Source organism: Sceloporus occidentalis, unplaced genomic scaffold (assembly GCF_023333645.1).
Source record: "Sceloporus occidentalis isolate IW3139 unplaced genomic scaffold, rSceOcc1.0.p SCAF_3, whole genome shotgun sequence".
Lineage (NCBI taxonomy): Eukaryota > Metazoa > Chordata > Lepidosauria > Squamata > Phrynosomatidae > Sceloporus > Sceloporus occidentalis.
In genome coordinates, this window is record NW_028316983.1 from 26,387,006 (window position 1) to 26,411,742 (window position 24,737).

The window sequence follows — 24,737 nt, forward strand, 5'->3', positions numbered from 1 at the left end:
CATTCCCTGAGGGAGATGCCAGAATTTATAGTCTGTTATCAGCACGCAGCTGTTCTTTGATTAATGAGCGTTTGGTCCTTAAATGCTCTGACCTCCATAGACCCTCCTTTTCTCTCCTTCATTGTGCTATGGCAGGTGCTCTTAGCTCTGTGTCTTGCTATTTAGAAGCTGCCATGCCCTTTTGGTCCCCTGCCTTGTTAGTTTGGCATTCTGCCTCATTATCTGAGGAGATTATCAGATGGGGGATGAGAGTGAATCCTTATAATACAAAAGACATTCACACATTCACCCTGATTCTGTCATTAAACTGTCAGTGAAGTGGAATTACATTAACACATTCTTCTGTTAATACAAAATGAAGGGCAAGGATGGGACAATTCCACTTTAGTGACGTGACAATGACAGGATAAGCACGACGTCATGTGAAAGTCTTTTGCGTCATTGCAGTCAATCACAGTTTAATGACAGGGCACTGATGGGATAAATGTGACGTCGTATAAAAATATTTCCATGATCGCACTGTAAGGACAGGAAAAGAACAGGACAAGGATGGAATATCCTCTGTCTGATAATTTCCATTGTCTGAGTACTGGGGGTGTGGCACAACAATTGCCTCACAATAAAGATTTACTCCTTCCCATGGGATTATCCTTCATTTCCCAAATTTCAAGCATTCCAGAGAGTGAAACATTGAATATGGTTCACTCCTAGAACTCTTGTATTTGCGATGTTCAAATTCCTGTGATCATTTTGCCTGCTCTCTTTGTTTTGGATGTCAAAACTGTGTTTCTAAATACCGTCGGCCCTCCATATTAATACCTGCATCCATGAATTCAACCAACTATGGCTCAAAAATATTTGTGGGGGGTGGGTGGGGGAGAATACAAAAACCTAACCTTATTGTTCTCCATTTCATATAAGTGATGCCATGTTACTGTGTCATTGTGCATAATGGGCCTTGAGCATCCACACATTTTGGTATCCACTGGAGGTACTGGAACCAAACCTCAGTGGATACCAAATACTCATTGTACTCAACTGAAGTTTTAAGTTACTGCAATGTTAGAATTTTGCAGATTGAAGGAATATTTCATTTAGGGGGGCAGAATTGGGGCTAATTTGCTCCTCCCATAGCTACAACCTTGATTGCATCTCTGCCACTATCTGATCTTCCTCAGCCAATAATGGTCATGAGAGATGAGATACAACAGCCAAGAGAGAAGGAGAGAGGGAGAAGACAGCACATGGCTGAACTTTATGCTATGTCTTCTTGTTCCAGGATATGAAAACTATTAAAGCTATAGGAACAATGGATTTTATAACACAGGACGGATCCCACGTAGAAACTGATTTTAAACAAATAAAAACCACAAAAGCAGGTAGATTTTCAAACAACATTGGGGGTTAACCCAAACAAAAAGTGGAAAAAACCTGCAAAAGTGGGTAGATTTTCAGACGATGTTTGTGTGAAGGCGAAATAACGCAACGTTAATCCAAATGGGAAATTGCCAAATGCCATTCGTTTTTCAGGAACTTCTGAAACTAAAAAGCAGTGGGTTTTGGTGACTTTCCATTTGGGGTTACGTTATTTCGCCTTCACACAAACATGTCTGAAAAACAACACACTTTTGCAAGGTTTTTTTCAGATTTTAAATCCTGTTTCTGCTTGTGATTTCAGCAATTTGCCTCCACGTGATAAACTCCAATTCCCCATATTCAATCTGGGGTGCATCCACACTGCAGTAAAATCCCATTTTGACCCCACTTTATCTACCATGACTCAGTGCTAGAGATTTCTGTGAATTGTAGTTTGTTATGGCACCAGAGCTCTCTGACAAAAAAAGTTAAATATCTCACACAACTACAATTCTCAGAATTCCATAGCACTGAGCTATGGCACTTGAGGTGGTGTCAAACCCTAAAGTTGCCATGCTCAGTCATGCTCATCTCCACAATATGCCATTCAGTTCACTTCTCCATCTCAGACTGTCCACTGCCCAGCCTCCCCAAACAGTATTCCATGGCCTTTGAACACACTCCATCTCTTCTTAGGTTGGAGATAGGGGTTATTCCTAAAATATTGTATTGTACAGTTGGCCCACCCCATATGTGGGATTCCCATATGTGGACTTGAGGTCTGCGGATAGGAAGCCCTATTTAGATGAATGGTGTGCATGCATGCTGCACATACCACACCATGCACAGGAGTGCATCCCATTCATCTAAATGGGGCTTGAGGATGCGTGCAATTCATTTTATGGGGGGGGGGGGGCAGAAAGTATTCCCTGCGTAAATCAAGGATCCACTGTATTTAATTTCTGCTAATTGGATTTGCCACGAACTTGCAGACATCTCCTTCCTGTGGGTGGCTAGAGCTGTTCTGTTTCCATAAAATTCCGTGACTGAAGCAGGGCAATTGGACAATAAAAGCCTTGTCTAGAAGCATTGCTGGACAGCTGTTTTTGCCAAGATCCTCCCCAAAGAGTTTATTTGCCTTTCCCCCCCTCTGAATCTTGGTCGTGTTGTGCCAGTTTATTTCAATCACTCCTTTACTAAAAATGTATTTTTAATAAACAGCTGGCGCCTGTATCCTTTAATTATTCTGTAATAAAAAGCTGCAGCCAAAAGGAAAATCACCTTGCATCCCTCATATCACACAGTTAATTTACCTTGTGTTTCAAATTGTGTTCTGAGGAACCCTAGGATTCCTTAGAAGCTTATTTTATGCTTGTCCAGAAGAAGGTTAGTAATACTAAAAAAATTGGAAGCTGCCTTATACTGAACGGAACACAGCTGGTCTGTCAGATGGGACCAGGAGGAAGATGGTTATTCCCTTTTCTCAGATGCATTGTTGCAGCCAGTTAAAGACTATGAATCTCTTTGTTCCACTAATTGGCTATAGAGATGCCCCCAAGCCTTTCAGACTGGTGTTGCAAAGCTGGCATCCGCAGAAGCCCAGCAGAGGTAGGCTGGTATAGATCTTTGATTCACTGGCACAATAAAGGATGTTGACCATAGTTCCAGTTTTGGACTGCAAATAATGTGGCCACTTATACACTAACGTGTGTGTGTGTGTGCGCGCGCGTATGCACACAAACACACACACACATGAAAAAAGATGTGGATTTGTAGAATGTTTGCACATGGTGATTGCTACACATCCCAGCCAATTTAGAAATAATGGCCAATACTCTGTATCAACTACTTAGGGTCCATCACGTAATGCAAACATAATCCAGTTTGAGACCACTTTAACAGCCCTGACTCAGTGCTAGGGAATCCTGGGAATTGTAGTTTATTGTGGCACCAGAGGTTTCTGACAGAGAAGGCTAAATGACTCACAAAACTACAGTTCCCAGAATTCCCTAGCATTGAGCCAGGGCAGTTGCAGCGGTCTCAAACTGGATTATTTCTGCAGTGTGGTTTGGACCTAAGTAACCAATCCCAAACCTGATGGAAACACCATTCGCCTTTGCTCCAGTTAGTAGCAGGGTGGAGTTATGTCACTGTTCCATATTCACAGTCGTTACTACAGTAGTCATGATTACTGGACATCAGCTACATGAGGAGAAGGTCCATTTTGGTGGTGATGCGAGCATGAGTGAATAATGTTTCAATCAGATTTGGGGAGGTGTCAGGTCAGGAGAGGTTACTTAGTTTTACCAAGGGCATCACTAGGGGTGTGTATGGGTTGGGGACAACACCAAATGACACCAAACGAGGGGGTGACACTATTGCTCTCCAAACAGCTGCCTTTTGGCAGAAATGGGCTGTGGTGGTTGTCTGCATCCCTTTAAAATGCTGCAGCTCAAGTGGAAAAGATGGTATCAGTAAGGTTCAGTGGGAAGAAGCCTAAAGGAGAGGCCTACGGAGGTTTTTTTTTAATTTTTATTTTAAATAATTTGTTTATTCTTTAAAAATTTTGTTTAAAAGCATCACATTTTACCAAAAGTTTCATTTTAACTGCATCAAACTGTGTATATGTAAATATATTTAGACTGTGCATATGATATTGTAATTTAGAGGTATCATTTTAATTTTGTTAGTTGTTTACATCACAATTATTGCCATTACATTCAGTAATATATGGGAATTATGATTTCTGAGTGACATTAGTACAAAAATATTACTTAAGATTCTGTGTGCTGTGGTATGGGAGGAGGTCAATGTTGGGGATGACACCTTGAATTACTGCACTGGGTGGCACCAACCCTAGTGATGCCACTACTTTTAACTGTTGAAAATTATAATAACTGGTCAATATTCTGCATCAGCTACTTAGTTAGGTATGTTTAATTAAATAGCTGATACAGAATATTAGCCAGTTACTATAATTTTCAACAATCAGTTTCAAGGAAAACTGTGACTAGGTAACCTACATGCCTGCTCAGACAGCTTCACAAGTGATGCCTGGTGTTAGTGGCTCCTTGCTCTCTTTTATGGTTCTTTATCTTTAAGCAGGACTTGAACTGGACAGTTGTTGAAACAGAGGAAATTTTCAAATAGAAGGCTGTCTCCATAAACTAAAAACCTTATTGCATGCATTTTAGGTGCCGTTTTGGGCACAGGCAGGGGATGCTCAGGGTTGCACATTTCTGAGGGAGAATGGCTTTTACTGCACATCAAAGTGTCCTCAGGCCAGCCCCATTCCATCACCTGGTGCCAGGCTCTTCCCATTCAGTACTGAGGTACGTGAGTTTGTTCTGCCGGAAAGCTTCCATCGGAGCAAAATGACGCACCTCAGTACTGAATGGGAAGAGCCTGGCACCAGGTGATGGAATGGGGCTGGCCTGAGGACACTTTGATGTGCAGTAAAATCCATTCTCCCTCAGAAATGTGCAACCCTGAGCGTCCCCTGCCTGTGCCCAAAATGGCACCTAAAATGCATGCAATAAGGTGTTATGACACATGGCCAGCCTATTACCCTGTGCCTTACCCTCTTGAATGATTGTGTTTAGAGTTTATATAATTGTATGATTGTATTATTGGATTGTATCTATTTTTATGAGATGGTTTGTAATGGTCTTAATAGTCTGTAAACCGCTTTGATCTATGGAAAAGCGGAATACAAATAAAATTTATTATTATTTATTATTAACAAGTCATTGTGGCTGTGTGTTCCATCCAGCAATTTTTAATTTTAAAAAAAATATATGATGGACCCCTGCTGGTTCTCTCCCCCCAGCACTGCCAATTATTACTGTAGTTATTTAATTGTTTGTTTTTAAATACTGTTAAATCCAGGGCTATTTGTGGAAAAATCTGAAATTCCTAACCAACAATAAAGTGATTCCTTTCTATATCAATTCATATTGTTTCCAGGCGACCAGATGAACCTCCGCTTGATAAAGGTGTCATTCCTTGGCTTGGTCATGCTCTCGAATTTGGGAAAGATGCTGCCAAATTCTTGTCAGAGATGAAGAAGAAGCATGGTGATATTTTCACAGTGAGTATCTGATGCCACCTTCCTGGAGGTGCTTCCCAAGGCATATGGTCTCATAATGTGGGGAAAGTTGCTCTTTTTTGGACTATAACTCTCAAACATCCCAACCCAAGCCAGCCTAGACATTTGCCTATGGTGGTAAGAACATTCTGGGAACTGTAGTACAAACCTGAGTAATCTTAGTCTTTGATTCCTTGATTAATCTTTGATTCTAACAAATGTTTCCTCATGGCTTTTATTGTGTAATTAATTGCCTCGGCTTAGTCTCAGAATTTTACAAAGGATCCTGGATATTTTCATCTTCCATTCGTAATTCTCCCATATTTTCCCATATCATCATCTTTGCACAGAAAAACTATTAAAGAGATATATTTTTTATTTCATTTACTTCATTCATATGCTGCCTTTTTCCCAGGCTGGGGCCCAAAGCGGCTTCCATAATGATGAAAATAGAGAGAAAAAATAGAATAGTTTCTGTTAAAGAGAAAAATGTAGAATAGTTTCAATGTTTTGCCAGGGATCATTGGGAGCCATCCATCTGGAGGCACATCATATGTTACTTTGGTGTGAAAGTGATGGTCGGTGGTGCCACTGTGCATTAACACACCCTCCAATGTTTCATAGGTGAAAACCAGGATGTATGTGGCCAAGGGACATCAGAGTGTGGTCAAGATGGCAAAAGTAATTAATGAGCAGGAAACACACAAACAAGTAGAGGATGAAGCAGTTTGATTTTGCCTGGGTTTGCAGGGAAGGGCAAGATTACACCCCTTCCTATTAATTTTCCCTGCTGAGTTAATTCAATGCAAACCACTTTAGAACTTCAGTTTGCAGCAGCTGAACTGAACTTCCAAAGTGGTGTTAACATTTTTAAATAAATAAAACTACTGTATAAAGCAAATAGAAAGAACAAGATCCTATAGAATTAAGCTATTCTCTGCTTAACCCTAGATACTTTATCTGCATCAAAAGTAGATATTTCCCATTATTATAAAGTACTAACCACACAGGATCAGATTCTATTTCTCACACTAGTGTAAGTGTGGCTATTCAGTAAATAATAGCATTATAGATACGAAGGCCTACACAAGCATTTCCTGAATACTTTTAGGTATCATCATTTTTCAACTTGATCTTCAGTTTAACCAAATCATTAAAAACATATCGGTTTGTTTCAGAATTTTTTTGAGAATGGATAAAGCAATAACTTCAATGCAGTTTTCACTTTCTGAGTTACACTCCACTCCTCAAGTTGTAATTATTTTTATTTTATGATTATTGCCAATACTACCAGTTCAAAATAGAAATAGACTAGAAATTGACAAAAGCACAACCTTTACTGAGGTCAGGGTTTGTTGGTTCATTTTAAAATACATTGGCTTCCTTGAATTGAAATGATAGATTCCCCTGCCCCCACCTTGATTTCCTTACTTTGTTTGTATATAAGGTTCAAGCTGCAGGGAAATTTATCACCATCTTGCTGGATCCTCACTCCTATGATGTGGTGCTTTGGGAATCCCGCTCCAAGTTGGACTTCAACAAATATGCACGTGTTTTAATGGACCGAATGTTTGATGTCAGACTCCCAGATTATGACCCCAATGAAGAAAAGGCCATGTTAAGAATGTAAGTGTACCTCTTAGAATTAGATTGAGAATACTTGCCAGTTTGCTTGACCATTTCAAGCATACCACAAGACACATCAAGACCTGATTTTAGTTGTGACACTGGATGGAGAGCATTGAGTTACATGTTTATATCAATCTGTGCCCCATAGGCAGCAACATGGTGCTTGTAGATGACCCACAACACAAGAAAATGTTTTTTACAATCAATATAGATAGATGGATAGATGGACAGAGAGAGAGAGAGAGGGGGGGGTTTCACATTTGGAGGCCATTAGGAACATCTGTTAACATATAACAGTGGTCTCTGGCTCTGCCAAACCTAAGGACCCCAAATCAAAACTGGAAGTGGATTTCCAGTTTTTTCTGCTTTTATGTTTTTAAATAATATTTTATGTTTTCATAGATTCTTAGAGTTGGAAGGGGCCATCAGGTCTAAGCCCAGTGTGTTGATCTTCTTTTCTAAGAGAGCTACCACTTTGCACTTGATGCAAGTGTAGTCAGTGAGGTTTTCTAGCAGGAAGACAAACATTGGACACATGTTGCAGTAAACAATGACATACCATTCTGCCTCCATCCCTGCATTTATTTTTAAACCTCTTTCAGAGTGCAATAACACATACTGATATGGCTGCAGTTATACAGCACCAGTAGCCTTTTGCTTCACCAGCAACCAAATGAGAAATCAAAAGCACTGCCCCCTCAGATCCTGTGCTCATGGAGAGCATACAGTCAAAAACATACAAACATTTTTAGGTAATTTCTGGGCTTGTTGGGGCCTATAATGGGTGCTTTCCATTTTCATGGGGGGGGGGGAGGAGAACGGATCCCCCACAAAAACAGAGGGGCAACTGTACAAGTGAATCACTCTGTAATCATTTGTTCTATTGGATTAATCCTTTCCAAACAGGGTTTGGATGGGTTGATGGAATATGGGCTGATGGAATATGACTTCTTTCCTCATTAATTTAGACATCTCTGTCAAAATTTTCAGTAAAAAATCCTTCAGTTCTCTACTTAAAGTCTGAAATGGTATAGACTTGGAAGGCAGTAATATAAGCTACAGTAACATGCAACAGAGACAGACTGGTGTAGTGGTTTGATTGTTGGACTAGCACTCTGGAAAAACAGGGATCAAATTCCTTGCTCAGCCATGGAAACCCACTGAGTGATCTTGGACAAGTCACAGCCTCAGAGGATGGCAATGACACATCCTCTCTGAACAACTCTTGCCAAGAAAACCTCATGATAGGTTCACCTTAGGGTTGCCGTAACCAACATGAAGATGCACAACAACAACAACAACATGTGCAAAAATAGGTCTATGCTAAGTGATACATTTGAAAATGTTGTGTGGTTCAGATTCTGTTACATCATTTAAAATTCATTAAAATAAAAGCTTTTTTTTAGAAACAGCCCAGCTTTGCAGCTGCTTTAAAAAAAAATCTGTCTTCTGGTTTGAATTTTGTATTTTTAAAGGTGTCTGGTTTTATTCACTCACACTTTCAAAATCTTCAGCCTAGCTACAAGCGTCATTAAGCCCTTTAAAACTGAATGTGTTATGCAAGTGAGGGGGGAGAGAAAGCTATTTGAAAGCATAAATAGGCAGACCACAGAGTTTATGCTGGCAAATGAAAGGGAAACAAAACTACCACACAGAAAAGTACATGTAGATGGAGCTGGGACAATCTGACTAGAAGCATCAGGAGAGTGTGTTTATAAATCCAGGCGTAGTACTGGTGGGGATGGGCAGCAGAATATATTTGTGAGTTGTACATTCTTGGGAATAACCTTGTGCTGTGCCAGCAGTTGTATCAAAGCTGAATTGAAAACTGCGAGAAAGTGCAATTCCCACTGGGAGGAACTTTGGCTGGCCCATTTCTCTGAGCCACCTAACTGGTCACTGGAGGCAAAGATTGTTTAGAGCTGTACGTAAAGCAGTAAGTTATTAGAGAAATGCAGCCATGGGCAAGAGGTCCTGGGGTTACCTCTTGGACTATGTGGTTCAGCTACTTGAAACAGCAAAAATAGTTTTCCAAGACTGTCCAGAATGATAAACAGTGACATAAATGGCTATTTGATCACATCCTCTCCTCCAGTCTGTATCTTTACAACTCTTGGAAGAGCTAGGTTAAGCAATTTGAAAGGAAAGAGACATTATTGGAAGGGCTGTAGATGAGGGAGAGAGCACAAGATCACAACTGTGAACCACCAACCCCCCCCCCCCCCCCACAAAAACCCAACAACCCTAATACATGAAGACTACTGATCAACAGCAGACACGTTCACAATGTACAAAGTAGAAATTACATATATGGGAAAGAACAGGAGAAAAGGTCAATCAATTAATATATTTAGTGAATTCTTCAAGAAATGTGTCATAAGGAGTTCATAGAACAGTTCTTAATTCTCTGTACAATACGCTTAAGTAATTGTAGTGCAACAACTTTACTGAAATCCACAAAAAGATTCTTTCTTTATCCTGTTACCAAAAATGCTGAATCACAGATCTCTGACCTATTTACCATTACAGCTATGACTTTTGACTTTACTCTAAGACCTACCAAACAACGAGCTTGAATTGCTGCTGTGACATAAATTACACTGACACTGTTGATCTGTGTTTCAGCATTTTTGCTAACAGGACAAAGAAAAGGACTTTTGATAGATTTCAGTAAAGTTGTTTCACTATGATTACTTCAGAATACTGAGAATTAAGAATTGTTATATGAACATTTTAGACATATTCCTTGAAGAATTCACGAAATTCAATTAATTGATTGACCATAATGTTTTTCTATACTTTCCAATGCATGTGATTTCTATTTTTCATGTTGTGTCTATTGTTGATCAGTAGAGAGCACAAGATCCCAGACCAACATCTCCAGGTATGATTAGGAGAGATTCCTGCCAGAAACCCTGAAAAGCCACAGACAATCAGTTTTGACAGAATTGGCCTAGATAGACCAATTGGCTGACAGTATAAGATCGCACTCTGTATTCGTATTATCCCATGATGTTATTATCATCACCATCCTATAAAATACCTATGTAGCATCTTTATGTTTCCAAGCACCTTGCAATGCAACACAGTAAGACCAGGGTGAGAAACATGTTCTCCCCAGTGTGGTTGGGCCCCATTTCTCATATGTTCCAGTTTGTGTATGTGTACTTTCAAGTTGTTTCCAATCAATAGCAACCCTAAGGTGAACCTGTCTTGGAAAGATTTGTTCAGAGGGAGTTTGCTATTGCCTTTTCCTGAGGCTGAGAGTGTGTGATTTGTCCAAGATCACCCATTGGGTTTCCATGGCCAAGCAAGAATTTAAACCCTCATCTCCCAGAGTCCTAGCCCATAACTCTTAACTACTATACTAGTCTGGCTCCCACAAGCCCCAGTCTACTTGGCAAGTAATTGAGGCTGTGGCAAGTTGTAGTCCATTAATGTCTAGGATCAGAGGTTCCCCACCTCTGCTCTAAGGTAAGTCAGTATTGATATCTCCTGTCTTGCAGATGGGACAGAAGACTGAGGCTGAGAGTGGATAGCTTGCCTAAGGCAACCTAGTGAATTTATGTAGAAGTGAGATTTGAAGCAGGGATATTTGGATTTGCAGTTGGCTCTCCTAACCATTATAACACACTAACTGACGATAGCTCTGTATTATACACAAAAGCCCTGATATTAAAGGCAGCGCCTTTCTTTTTGCACCCCAACTGGAAAGATCTCAGTGTTATGGATTATAACCTTGTTAGGTAAATGAAATGAGCATGAAGGGCATACTAAATTAGTCTTAGCTATTGTAAACAAGTCAAGCGTCCTTTCACAGGAGTGGCTCTTCTCTTTCCATGTGAAAGCTTTTGTTGGAGAAATTTCCTGTTGACTGGGTGTGTAAAGAAAAACATGGCATAATTAATCCCTTCAGGTGTTACTGGCATTAACTCTAAGAGAAGAATTGATGCAGTTGTGGTTAAAGAGGCCCGTGCAGCATATGGAGGAGAGTGTTAAAAATGAAGAGTTTTGACTTCAAACCTTATGCAGGAATGAAGTCACATTGGGCTTCTTTAAGGACAGACATAGATCAACCGTTTAACTAAATTCACAGGGTCATTGTGAGGATAAAAGGATATCTAGAAGATATTTGAAGGACTGTATCTTCCTGTATGAGACTGCCCAACCTCTAAGATCTTTGAGAGAGACCCTTTTCATGATCCAACCACCTTGCCAGGCTTGTTTGGTGGGAACAAGGGAGTATGCTTTCTTGGTAGAAGCTCCCAAACTTTGGAACTCCCTCCCCAGGAAGACCAGGGTGGCTTCCTCCTTGTTCTTTTCCCATTTCTATTCCAACAGGCTTTTAGGAATTGACTGTAATGGGCTTTTAGTAGTGTATGGGTCTGCTCTTTATATTCTGTCACTCAACAAGTTTTAAAAAGTTTTAAATGTGTAAGATTGCTTAATTACTTTTTAGAATAAAACACACTCACATGTGTCACTGATGCTATTGCATGTTACTAATTTGTTCTGGGTTTAATATTCTATAAACCACCTTGCATCCCAATTTTTTTTGGGGGGAAGTGGGATATAAATTATGATGATGAGGAGTCTGGAAGGGGAGCCAACATGGTGGAATGGTCTGAATATTAGTATAATAGAAGATCAGGGTCTGAATCCCTGCTTGGTCATGTTAACCCACTAGGTGACTTTAGGCAAGTCACATTTTCTTGACCTCAGAGGAAGCCAAGGACAAGCCCCCTTTGAACAAATTCTGCCAGGAAAACCCCAGATAGGGTCGCTGTCATGGCCAGCCAGGCTGAGGACTCAGGGGAGGAGGCTGAACCAGGCCCTAGCTATGTGATGTCAGCTCCAGCAGAGTCAGTGGAGCCAGGCTCTAGCTCTGTTCTGCCAGCTGCAGCAGAGCCTGTGACTCAGCATCCCAGCCTCCCTCCAGCAGAGATTCCAGGCTTGGGAGACATAGAGGAGTAGGACGAAGTTGTACCTACCTTCAGCCAGAGAAGGACAGAAAGGGCATGCCTCACTCGATCCAGGAGATTATATGAGAAATGCTCATATTAGGATAATATAAACAGCTGCAAGATGCCAAGCTTCTTTGTCAGACCTTATCTGCATTCCCTAGCGAAAGCATCTTGCTCTGACTCCCTTGGACTTTGTTGACTGAAACCTTGCCTCCTGAATTACGAATTGACCTGGGACCCTTAACCCTGGACTTGACTTGCTGACCTGCCCTCTGGAATCCTGGACCCTTGGCTTTAGGGTTGCCATAAGTGAGGACCTCCAAACCGGGACAAATGTAGGACAAATGTAGGGCAACATTTTCAAATGTAGGACACATTTTTTATAAAAATGGAGGACGCGCAAAAAATGAGGTTTTTTTAAAAAAAATGTTAATATAAATGCATGTTTTTAGGCATGATCAAAATGGAGGACATTTTGGCATTATTCCTAGACAGATGGCAGGAATGTACTTGCCCTCGGGTTCAACTTTACTTCTCAGAAGTGTGTACTTGGGCAAGGGACTGTGGTTTTTCTTCACTGCGCATGAGTTTGTAAAAAGCACAGCAAGTTACATTGGTCGTGCCTCAGAGGCTTCTTGATATCAATATCACCATCATCATCATCATCATCATCATCACCACTATAATTGGCCAAGAAAGGCAGACTTGTTAGCATTAAAAGCACCATAAATACACAAAAAATGCACTTGCGTATATTTAATAATAAAAAATAATGAAAAAATAAACAAGGCAGGGGTGTATATATTTGATAATAAAAATTAATGTAATAAAATAAAAAACAAGCAATAATAAAAATTAATAAAATAAAACAAAAACAAGCAATAATAAAATTAATAAAATAAAACAAGCAATAATAAAAATTAATAAAATAAAACAAGCAATAATAAAAATTAATAAAATAAAATAAAAACAAGCTATAATAAATATTAATAAAATAAAACAAGCAATAATAAAATTAATAAAATAAAACAAGCAATAATAAAAATTAATAAAATAAAATAAAAACAAGCTATAATAAATATTAATAAAATAAAAACAAGCTATAATAAATATTAATAAAATAAAACAAGCAATAATAAAATTAATAAAATAAAACAAGCAATAATAAAAATTAATAAAATAAAACAAGCAATAATAAAAATTAATAAAATAAAATAAAAACAAGCTATAATAAATATTAATAAAATAAAATAAAAACAAGCTATAATAAATATTAATAAAATAAAAATAAAAAGCAATAATAAAAATTTAAAATATTAAATAAAATAAGTATTTTATATTTTTAAAAATAATTTAAAAAACCCCAAAAACAAAGTCAGACCTAATGGCCACTGACTCAGCTTTCCTCCTCCTCCTCCTCCTCTGCCCCAATTCTGCCCTGGCCTAAGTTCAGGCACCCTTCCTCCGGCTCCTTCCTCCTCCTCCTCCTCCTCTCCCCCCTCCTCCTCCTTATGAAGGCTGGCGCGTGCGGAGGGAAGTAGGGCAGGTGCGCGCGCGGGCGCGGAAGGAGGCAGGGAAGGCAGGCGCGCGGGGAAGGCAGGCGCGCATGCGCGCAGAGGGAAGTGGGGAAGGCGCGCACGCTGCCCCTGGCCCCTGCTGAGGCCTGGGCGGCGCGCAAGCCCTCCCAGTGGGGGCGCGGTGGCGGCGGCGCTTCTGCCGCCCGCTGAGGAAGAGGAGGAAGGCGGAGCCGGAGGAGGAGGTGTCTTGGCGCCGCAGCAGCCGCGTTAGCGGTAGCGGCAATGGCTGGAGCGGGCCCCCAAACCGGGAACAAGGCACGGGTGGGGGCCCAAACCGGACCGGGACCGGGAGGGGCCCCCCGAAACCGTGATTGTCACGGGGGCCGCCGGGTTATGGCAACCCTACTTGGCTTGCCTCTGACTCTGCTCTATTGGACATTGGATTGGTACTGTGATACCGGACTTGGTTTCTTGCTGCTGCAAAGCCTTGTATTTGTTTGTTTATAAAGTTGGTCTCAGCCTTTATCAGTAGTTCCATTGACTGCTTTCCTGGCCAGTCGCCATAAGTCAGAAATGAAATGAAGGCACACAATGGCAACAACAACAACAACATGGAAATATATGTATGTTGCCTAGAGGTATACATCTTTGCTTGTTTTTCTTTGAATTCAGGAATAAACAATGGGTCAAACTACAAGAGTTGTGCATCTTTCAATTATATTTCTCATTTCGAGACTTTTTTGTTGCAAAAACATCAATTTCTGGACCAACCCCCCCTTGTTTTTTTTTGGGGGGGGTGTTAAAATGTTTTGTGGGAAAAATTGTCCAGGAAGCAAATTACTTTGCACATAAAATGAAAACAACATTCCTTTGCAAAAGAAGCACTATCAGCCAACCTATTGGGAAGTTATGAGATTGTAAAATGACTAATGAACATGTGAAGTTGAAGCCACTTTGTATTCTCACATGGGGAACAGAGCTATGCCATCAAGACAATTCCACAAGCCCAGCCAGCAGCATGGCCATTGCAAAGCAGTCCGGTTGTTCAGTGTACCCCCATGCGCAAAGTGCTCCAAAGTGAAATGTGTCACACTGCGTAATAGGAGCTCCCATCGTTCAGTAGAACATTATTCATGATGCCCAGTTGTGCATCATTACAATTCCCTAGCATAGCTGGATATCATGTCAGTGACGTAGCTCTTGTCGAAGGTTAAAGTCAGCACACTGGGAAATGCTTAGATGTGTGTGTGTGTGTCCAGCAGCAGAAGGAAAAGGCTGATCACGCAGAGCTGATGCTCATAGCCTCAAGGACACTCTGGTGCCTGCATGCACTAAGCCCTGGGTGATGAAACATCTAGCTGGATTGAACAGGGGGACACTTTAGACTGTAACACAGGAAGTCACTGGGTTTGGGAGACCGCATGGTCTGAAGGCTATATAAGCACAGAGGCTTCCAGTGATTGCTTTGTGGGTTGTAGTAGGAGAGTTGGTATTTGTTTGTGATCTGTATTATAGCACTGTAAATAAAGCACTTCAGGAGACTTGGCTTGTCTGGTCCTTTATCAGCTGAAGCCCGGCATCAGTTGCTGAGAGTCCCCGGAGGTTCCTGCATTTCTTCAGTTTCTGGAAGACATCCAGCTGCTGTTATCTCAACTGAGGACTGAGAACCACATTTCTGAATATGCCAGCATTGGCTACAGGGCTCAGATGAGTTGCTGACAGCTCTGCCATCTCAAAGTTATACATCACAGCCTCTTAATTCAGACCATATTTTTTAAAATGACCAATAAACATCTGAGTGCAATCAAGATGGCAAAATATAGGGCATCACTAGAAGGTGCATGGAGTGCAAACTGAAACATTGGACAGGGGTATGTGTGACTAGGGTTGCCATAGTGCCGGACCTCGAAACCGGGAAAAATGTAGGACAAAAGTGTGTCCTACATTTGAAAATTCTGTCCTACATTTTACCGCGATCGCGGCGGGGAGCGGAGGCCAAGCGGCAAGGGAAAGCCTCCACTTAAGGAGGCTTTCCCTCCCCGCCTGGGCCCCGCCGCGATTAGAGGCCAGGATCGGGGCCTCGCCTCGTTCCTGGCCCCCTCAGGGACCAGATGTCATGGCCAGCCAAGATCAGCTCTCGGAGGATGAGGAGGAGGATGAGCCTCCTCCAGAGCAAGGGCTGATTGAGGCAACGCCAGGTGCTGTTCCTACCCTGCCAGGTCCCAGCTGTGATCCTCCAGCCCCAGAGGAGGAGATTCAACCAGGTCCTAGTGCCGAAGAGAGGCCCTCTATGGTACCACTGCCTAGTGGGGACTCTGGGGACGAAGCTTGCATGCAGGTGCCTTCTTTCAAAGAGAGAAGAGCCGAGAGTGCTTGCAGGCGCAGATCACAGAGAATTGCCGAGAGGCAATTAGCCAACCAGCCTCAGGTGGCACGAGGGAGAGTTTCCCTTACTTAAGCGGGAGAGAGACTAATGCTGGTTGCTAGAGTTTATTGCATGATCTCTCGGCGTGATTGCTGCTAGCACTAGCTCCTAGTGTCTGGATTCTTTGTTACCTTGACCTTGGACCGGACTTCGTTATCTCTTGGCTGTTTGACCTTGGACTGTTTGACCAACGTTGTTTCTCGGTATCCTGACTTCGGCTTGACTCTCGGAACGTTTGGACTTCTGGAATTCTGAACTCGGCTTGTTTTCTCGGACTGCTCTCAGACTGATTCCTTGCAAGGTCTGCTTTACTTTCACTTCCACTGTGCTAAGGTTCTGTTATCGGCTACTGTCAAGTGCCTGCTGGCAGCATTCCCGGACACCAGGAAGGAGGGGAAGAGGCCGGTGGCGATCGCCCCGGCCTCGCCTCGTTCCTGGCCCCAGCAGGGACCAGGAAGGAGGGGAGGAGGCCGGTGGCGATCGCCCCGGCCTTGCCTCCTTCTTGGCCCACTCAGGGACCAGGAAGGAGGGGAGGAGGCCGGCGGCGATCGCCCCGGCCTCGCCTCGTTCCTGGCCCCAGCAGGGACCAGGAAGGAGGGAGGAGGCTGGCGGTGATCGCCCCGGCCTCGCCTCCTTCTTGGCCCCCTCAGGGACCAGGAAGGAGGGGAGGAGGCTGGCGGCGATCGCCCCGGCCTCGCCTTCTTCTTGGCCCCCGCAGGGACCAGGAAGGAGGGGAGGAGGTCGGCGGCGATCGCCCCGGCCTCGCCTTGTTCCTGGCCCCAGCAGGGACCAGGAAGGAGGGGGGAGGCTGGCAGCGATCACCCCGGCCTCGCCTCGTTCCTGGCCCCAGCAGGGACCAGGAAGGAGGGGAGGAGGCCGGCGGCGATCGCCCCGGCCTCCCCTCCTTCTTGGCCCCCGCAGGGACCAGGAAGGAGGGGGGAGGCCGGCGGCGATGGCCGGGGCTTCGCCTCCTTCTTGGCCCCCGCGGAGGCCAGGAAGGAGGGAGGAGGCTGCAGGGAGGCGGGGAGGTTGGCGCGGCTGCGCCCAAGAGGCGCCGCCTCCCTGCAGCCTCCTCCGCCTCAGGCCTCGCTGCCCTCCTTTTCCTCCGCGCGACCATGCGCGGGGGAGGAGGAGGAGGGCAGCGAGGCCCCAGGGTTGCCCAGCAACCCCGCTGCAACCGGGCTTTTCCCGGTTTTTGGCTGCACCCGTGCAGTGACCGGGCAGGTGCAGCCAAAACCGGGAAAAACCCGGTTGCAACCGGGTTATGGCAACCCTATGTGTGACACTGCTCCCTAAAGATCTGCCTTTTGGCAGAAATGGGCCTGCCTCCCTTTGAAATGCTGAAGAGATGGTGTGAGCAGGGCAGAGCTCAGTGGGAGCAGAAAGGAGAGGCCCCAGGTTTTTGTTTTTTTGTTTTAAATTAAATTATTTCTTTTAAATTGAATTAATTTTTTAAAAACATTAAATATATTTTAAATAAGTAAAAATGAATTAAAATTAAATTGTAAATTAAAATCATTTGTATTCGTTTAAAAGTTTCTTTAAAAACATCACATCTTACCAAATTTCAACTTTAACCACAAGAAACGGTGTACTTTCCAATAGGCTGTGCATATGACATTGTTATTTAAAGGTATAATTTTAATTTTGCTAGTTTGTGTTACAACTATTCCTATACAGTATATGGGAGTTATGATTTATGAGTAACATTAGTACAAAAACATTACTAAGTATTCTGCTTGGTGTGATTATTGGGGGGGGGGGTTGATATCATAAGTTACTCCACCAGATGATGCCTATTGATACCACTGGCAAAAGGTATTAATACAGAAGAACACATAACCTAGGAGAGGCTGCAGTGGTTTACTTTTGCCTGAACCTACAGGGCAGGAGAAGATTCCTCCCCTCCTTTCCTCCCACTGATTTAATAGAGTACAAACTACATTTAACTTTGAACTCAGTTTGTAGTATTTAAAGTAAGCTGTGGACAAGGGAGGAAAATGGGAAGAAGGGGAGAAACTGGGATATTTTAAAAGCAGCTTGAACTGGCAGAGGATTATTCGAGACTATTTCTGTCAAATCAGGACAGTTGGAGGGTATATAGAGTGGACCTTTGTTATACTCTGGGGTTTGGTTCTAAGATCCCCCATGGATAACAAAATCCATGGATGCTCAAGTCCCATTAAATATAATTATATAGCAAAATGGTGTCCCTTATAAAAAAAATGGAAAATCAAGATTTGATATTTGAAATTTATACTTTTTTTTATTTTCAAACCATGTATGCTTGAATCCGTGTATAAGAAATCAGTGTATAAGAAGGGCCGACTGTAATTGCTGCTCCTGAATGCCACCTCTTGTTCCTGCTGCTGCTGCTGTAACTGACCTCCCCAATCTCCCCATAAGGGCCTGAAGTTGCAATTGAAAGTGACACTCTGCTGTAACTTCCTGCCAATCTACAGCTGAAAACCAGCATGCCACATGAGCAGTTGCTTTCTCCCCACATAAACTCTGGATAAAAATAGTAATAGGCAACACCTACAGGGCATTCATACCTTATAATACCTTGCTTCCTATGGACAAAAGCAAGGCAACATTTTGTCCTCTGGTTATTACTGAACTAATACTCCCAGCTTCCCACACATTGGCCAGGTTTGCTATGATGGATGGGAAATGGGGTTCAACAGCATCTTGGGGGAGGGGGACTCTTCTAACTTACATTTCCCAACATAGCAACAGTTTTGTGAGGCAGTTCTTCAAGAGGAGAATGACACAGTTTGAAAGTGTTGTTTTGTTTGTACTAGGCATTGAATGAAACCCAGTACAGATGGGAAGGAGGCTGAAGTTTCACACCGTAACATTTATTTCCATAGGACTCTGCAAAACAAGAATCTTTCCTCCCTGACAAAGGCAATGGCCTTCAATTTGCAAACTGTTCTGCTCTCTGACCCAAGAAGTGCTAGTCGCCAGTGGAAAGAGGAGGGCCTCTTTCACCTTTCCTATAGTACTATGCTCAGGTGAGTATGACATTCCCTTGGAAGGAGGAGATGGCAGTGCCACTAAGAGCAGGTTCAAATGTTGGTGAAAGTACTTTTCAGCCCTGCCAGCAGCAGATCTGTTTGATATGTGGAAGGCTGTGGGTGACCAAGTACCAATGGGTTATCTGGGTGATAGATTCAAACCAAAAGGGAAAGGGGTTGTGCATGAAAGAACAAAGTATGTGGGAGCAACCCCTGAAGAGTGGCTTTCTTTCTTGGCTCACCTGATGACAGTTTAGAGACCCTGAGAAACCAGGCAGAAATCTTTACACAGGGTTTTAAAGTTTTCTGTATTTACATTGTTTCAAAGTTAATCCATTTTAAAGAAATTAAGGAAATATAATATCACTCCCCTTCTGGGCCTCTGGGACCTTGTCTGCATGGGCCAAAAGGCCCTTTGCTCCTGTTCTGGAGGTGTCCATTTCTGAACAATGCACAGGCCAGACTCCAGTTGTGGTGTGAGCAGTCCAAACAATGTCTGGCATGTTCTGCACCAAAACTGAGCTTTACCAATCTGTCAAAATGTATGTCTAAGCAAATGCTAGACATTATAAAACAAAGACAAATATGCTACCTAAGATACTGATTTAATAAGAGGAAGACACTTGTAACCCTGGCCCTTATACACTTATGGAGAGTGTTAAAATTGTAGAAGCAGGGCAGGTGTCAATGACAAGGGACCTTCTGTAAGGAAGAGGTAAAGGTAGGGTTGCCATAAATGAAGACCTCAAAACCAGGACAAATGTAGGACAAAAGTTTCAAATGTAGGACACTTTTTTAAAATGGAGGACATGTGAAAAATTTGATGATTTTTTAAAAAAATGTTAATATAAATGCATGTTTCTTAGGCATGATCAAAATGGAGGACAGATGGAAGAAATGTACTCCTCTTTCTGGCCAAATCACCCCCCCTCCATTCCAAAACACACACAACAGCACATTTGAGCATTTCACATGGCTTTACTTAACATGGCCTCTTGCATATTTCAGAGGCTTATTGCATCATCATCACCACACTATCATTGAAAAAACAAGGGAGACTTGTTAGCATTACAAGCACCAAAAACACACAGAAAAGGCACTTGGGAAAAATGCACTTTAAAAATAAAAAGCATGGCCACTCACCTCCTCCTCCCCTTCATCCTCCTCCTCCGCGCCAAAAAAGGGCAAAGGAAAGGGCCCTTTCTGGCTGCAGCCCGGCCCAACAGAGGAGGAGCTCCTCCTCCTGAGCCTGGCTGGCCAATGGGGGCAGACTGGGGCTGGGACAGCCCCGCCCCCTGCCAGCTCTCACAGGCTCCAGCCTGGAGAAGGGGTGGGCTGTTCAGCCCCAGACTCAGGAGGAGGAAGTCCTCCTCATTAGCCCTATGTGCGGCTCCGCCTCCTCCTCCCCTTCTGAGGCCCTGCCTCCTTAAAGGGACCAGCTCCCTTTTGAGGCCGGCGGGCGGCCAGGGCCCAGGCAGGCAAGTGGGCCAATTGCGCGCTTCCGCCGGCTGCACCTGGGCAACTGCTCGGCGCGGTCACGGAGGAGGCAGAGGAGGAGGTGGGTGGCCGGCCAGCCAGCCAGCCGCGCACAGCCCTGCAGGCCAGGGGGATGTGCTGGGGGAGGAGGAGGCTGGAGAAGGGTGGCTGGTGGCCAGAGGGAGCGCGCAGGGGGCGGAGGAGAAGGAGGAGGCAGAGGAGGAGGAGGCTGATGCGGAAGTGGGTGGCCGGCTGGCTGCATGAGCAGCCGCGGCCATAAGGAAGGCGTGTGCGGGGGCAGAAGTGGCTGCAGGCGGGGCAGACCCGCTTTTGGCATGAAACCGGACCGTGACCGTGCCAGCACCCCCAAAAGCGGGTGTGGCACGCCTGCAGCCGGGTTATGGCATCCCTAGGTAAAGGTAACCTCAAGGCATATAAAGAAGGTCTATTCACATATATTATCAGTCCTCAGGTTCACTTCTGGGCCTCTGGGACCTTGTGTGCATGAGCCAAAAGGCCTCTTACTCCCATTCTGGAGGTGTCCTGTCCGGACGATTCACAGCCCAAACCCCAGTTCTGATGTGAGCAGTCCAAACAATGTCTGGCATTTTTTGCACCAGAACTGGGCTGTACCAGTCTTAAAACGGAGTAAAATAACATATCGTTGCTTCATATCTTCCAGGAACAGAGACCTCCCTTCCTGTATTCAGGGACATCCTGCTGGGTCATCTAGTCTGTCCACCTCTAACATGTGCCACTCATTCTGAGGTCAGAATAAGGTGGCCAGCTGCATCATTGCCACTGGGCACTTCATTCTGACCTCAGGAGTGAGTGACCCACAGTGGCGATGGATATGCTGGTTGGCCTAGTGAGGTGCTCATGCAATCAGCTGCCATCGCATGAAAACAGAGGCCAAGGTACTCCACTGTGGTACTGACATAGACTGAATACATCTGCTCAAGACTGTGCTCTTTAGAGTACAAGCATTTTAAAAAGTATTTCCCCCCACTTTGCAGAGCTGGATACCTGACACTCTATGGGAACGAAGGGAAGGATTATGAAGATATCTTTAATCAAGCAAAAGACCAGGCTCAATCACTGGAAGTTTATAATGAGTTTTATAAACTAGACCGTCTATTGATGAAAGCTGCCCGCTCCAGCCTAAGTGCAGGTTGGTATTATTGGTCAAGAATGATCACATTCTAATAATCAAACTGGAGGTTTCTTGGTTTAATGGTCTCTCAGTCTTTGCAGTAACAACTCAGTGCGGTGTCTTATTTTGTTGTGCATTTGTTCTTCTTCTGAATTGATGAAATTCAACCATGGGCAACTGTAGCCTTCCAGATGCTTTTGGAATATAACTCATAATTCCTCGCCACTGACTGTTTAGGGCTGATAGTAATGGTAGTTGCAAGAAAGGTCTGTTGATCTATTGCAATAAAACAACAAAAAGTTATTTGGCACCTTATATATATTATGGCCAAAGCTGTTAAGATAATGTCCATTCCATCATAAGTATCTTATGATAGAAAACATCTGTTTATCTTTAAGGGCACCAGGATGGTGACTAGACCCCATTGCAATGTAAATAAGGAAAGAAGGAAAGAATGAGCAGTAGATGGCACCATTGTGTAACCTTTCAGTATGTTCTAGGAACTTCAAGAACAGATACTTCTGATTATCCATTAAAATGATGCTTGCTGGGAAAAGCAAATTATTATATGAGGTATTTACTGTTCAAGACACATAAAATTCTTCTTCATATTCAATGTTTAAAATGGAAAAAATGTTATTTGGAAGAAAGCATGTTGCTAACTGTTACCTATAGTTTGTTTCAGTCTTAAAATTGGTTGTAGAGTTGTTGTTGTTGTTGTTGTGTATCTTTACATCATCTCTGAAATAGGCGATGCTAAGGTGACCCTATAATCGGGTTTTCTTGTCAAGATTTGTTCAGAGGGGGTTTGCCTTTGCCTTCTTCTGAGGCTGAGAGAGTGTGACTTGTCTAAAGTCACCCCATGAGTGATAATAACCTAATAATAATAACAAGATAATAACCTAACTGAATCTTGTCTCTCCCCCACCCACCCCGGTCTCCTCAACATCAGGAATTGTATCTTTTATTTGTGAGTCCAGTGCAACTCTTGGGATCAGCAACTCCCCAAAGTGCCCTGGCATCCCCCCACCATTTTTTCTGCCAAAATACATATTTGGAGAAAGTGGAAAATATTTGTGAAGTCAAAGGCTTTCATGGCCAGCATCCATAATTTTTTGTGGGTTTTTTGGGCTATGTGGCCATGTTCTAGAATAGTTTATTCTTGATGTGGCTGGCATCTTCAGAGAAAATATTGAAAAATATTTGTTTCTGCTTGAAAATGCTTCCAAGTGCCCATAAAAGCTGCTTGAAGTAGACACCCTAAAACGACAAGAAAGGTCACCCACCCAGGCCCCAAAAGTAACCAGGTAATCTCAGTTCTGATGCTCAAAATATTCAGTGGAGGTTGAACTAGTGAAGAATAAAAAGACAGTATCAGGAAGTACATAAATCAATGACTATGTAATAAACAAATGCTAAAATGTTGCAATAAATGTACCAAACAGTCAATAGACCACATATAAAATTGAAAAACCCATCACTGTGCAGAGCATACAGTTCTGGACCTACCTTTCGAATTCTGGGTCAGCCATGAAGCCCATTTGATGGCATTACACAAATTTCTTTCTTTTACGTAAATTAATTTGCTTCCTGATTAATTTTATTTGATAAAATCACTTAAACCTCACCTTTCAACTCTTAGACATACTCCAAATATCATACCAGATCATATCATATCATGGTATAGTAATCTCAGAGCATATCTGTCAGGATAAAGTGGGATAGCCTCCATATATACTGCTTTGTTCGCCTCAGAGGAAGGGTAGAATGCTGTTGTGGTTAGCAATATATTGATGCTGTATTTTTATATACATATGTAGAGGAGAAGAAAAAATTTGACAGTGTCAAGAAGGATCTCTGGAAATTACTTTCTGTCGAAAGGTTGGATGGCAGAGCAAACCGAAGTGTTTGGCTGGATTGCTATAAGCAGCACTTGGTCAACATGGGAGTGGATGAAGACATGCAAACTCGAGCCATGTTGCTTCAGCTCTGGAGCACTCAGGTAAAAAAAAAAGCAATTTCACATTCTCAGGGAATACTTTTCTTTTAGGATTTGGACTCTCTGCTTCTGTAACTTAAGGAAGAGTGAATGGCCTACTTCCCATTCATGTGGATCACAAAAAGCTAAAGTTAGAGACATAAATATTTGTAGCCAAAATCTTCATGTAATATTTTAGTGACAGCCAATGTAGGGTAGTGGTTTGAGTGTTGCACTAGGACTCTGGAAGACCAGGGTTCAAATTCTCAGCCATAGAAACCTACTGGGTGACCATGATAGGGAACTAAGTAAAGAGGTAGTACAGGAACATCTGGTTAATCTAAATTAATACAAGTCTGTAGGGCCAGAAGAAGTATATCCAAGGGCATTAAAAAGAACTGGAAGAAGTTATCTCAGAGCCACTGGCAATAATCTTTTGAGAATTCCTGGAGAAGAGGAGAAGTCCCAGTGGACTAGAAGGAGGCAAATTTTATCCTCATCTTCAATAAGGGGCAAAAGTAGGATGCTAACAATTGCTGCCCTGTCTTGACATCAATACCATGAAAGATTCTAGAGCAGATAATTAAACAGAGAGTCTGTAAGCATTTAGAAAGAAATGCCATAATCACAAAAAGTCAACATGGGTGCAGTACAGACCAACCCTTTAGGGCAGCCTGCACCCGCCTCTTTTCACTCCAGATTGGGGCCAGGGCGGTCTCATTGGCAGCCCTGCGGCCCCAATCCAGAGATTTTCCAGGCCACGGTGAAGTGGCAAAATGCCACTTCTCCATGGCACAGAAAAGGGATGTCCTTAGGGCTTCATGCCCCTGGACACCCAGAGCCAGGGAAGAAAGAAGCCGCCCGGCCCCTTTCTCCTTGGCATTGTTCCCATGGCCGTTTGGTTGCTGTGGGCATGATGCACGTAGTGAAAAGGAGCTCCATTTCGGGGCTCCTTTTCGCACTGCTGATAGGGCACCATAGGTACCTCCAGCGGCACGGTGACATCTCTTCTGCGCCCTGGCGTTTGGTCAGGGTGCACAAGTGACGTCATGGACATACGCCCCATGTAGATGGGGCCATGTGCCCATGCCGCTGCCACCACGAACTAGGGTTGCGTGGCGTGCTGCTGCCT

General features: G+C 43.3%; 1 protein-coding gene across 1 annotated transcript in view; it reads left to right on the forward strand.

Annotated features, from left to right (window-relative positions):
* The window catches only part of PTGIS (prostaglandin I2 synthase), a 58,887-nt gene that overhangs the window by 9,481 nt on the left and 24,669 nt on the right, over window positions 1-24,737 (forward strand). Inside the window, exons 2-6 of the mRNA XM_089513852.1 lie at window positions 5,323-5,446; window positions 6,891-7,069; window positions 18,852-18,995; window positions 21,491-21,645; window positions 23,448-23,629. Of these exons, the coding sequence (XP_089369978.1) occupies window positions 5,323-5,446; window positions 6,891-7,069; window positions 18,852-18,995; window positions 21,491-21,645; window positions 23,448-23,629 (784 nt within the window). The remainder of the gene's footprint in view (window positions 1-5,322; window positions 5,447-6,890; window positions 7,070-18,851; window positions 18,996-21,490; window positions 21,646-23,447; window positions 23,630-24,737) is intronic.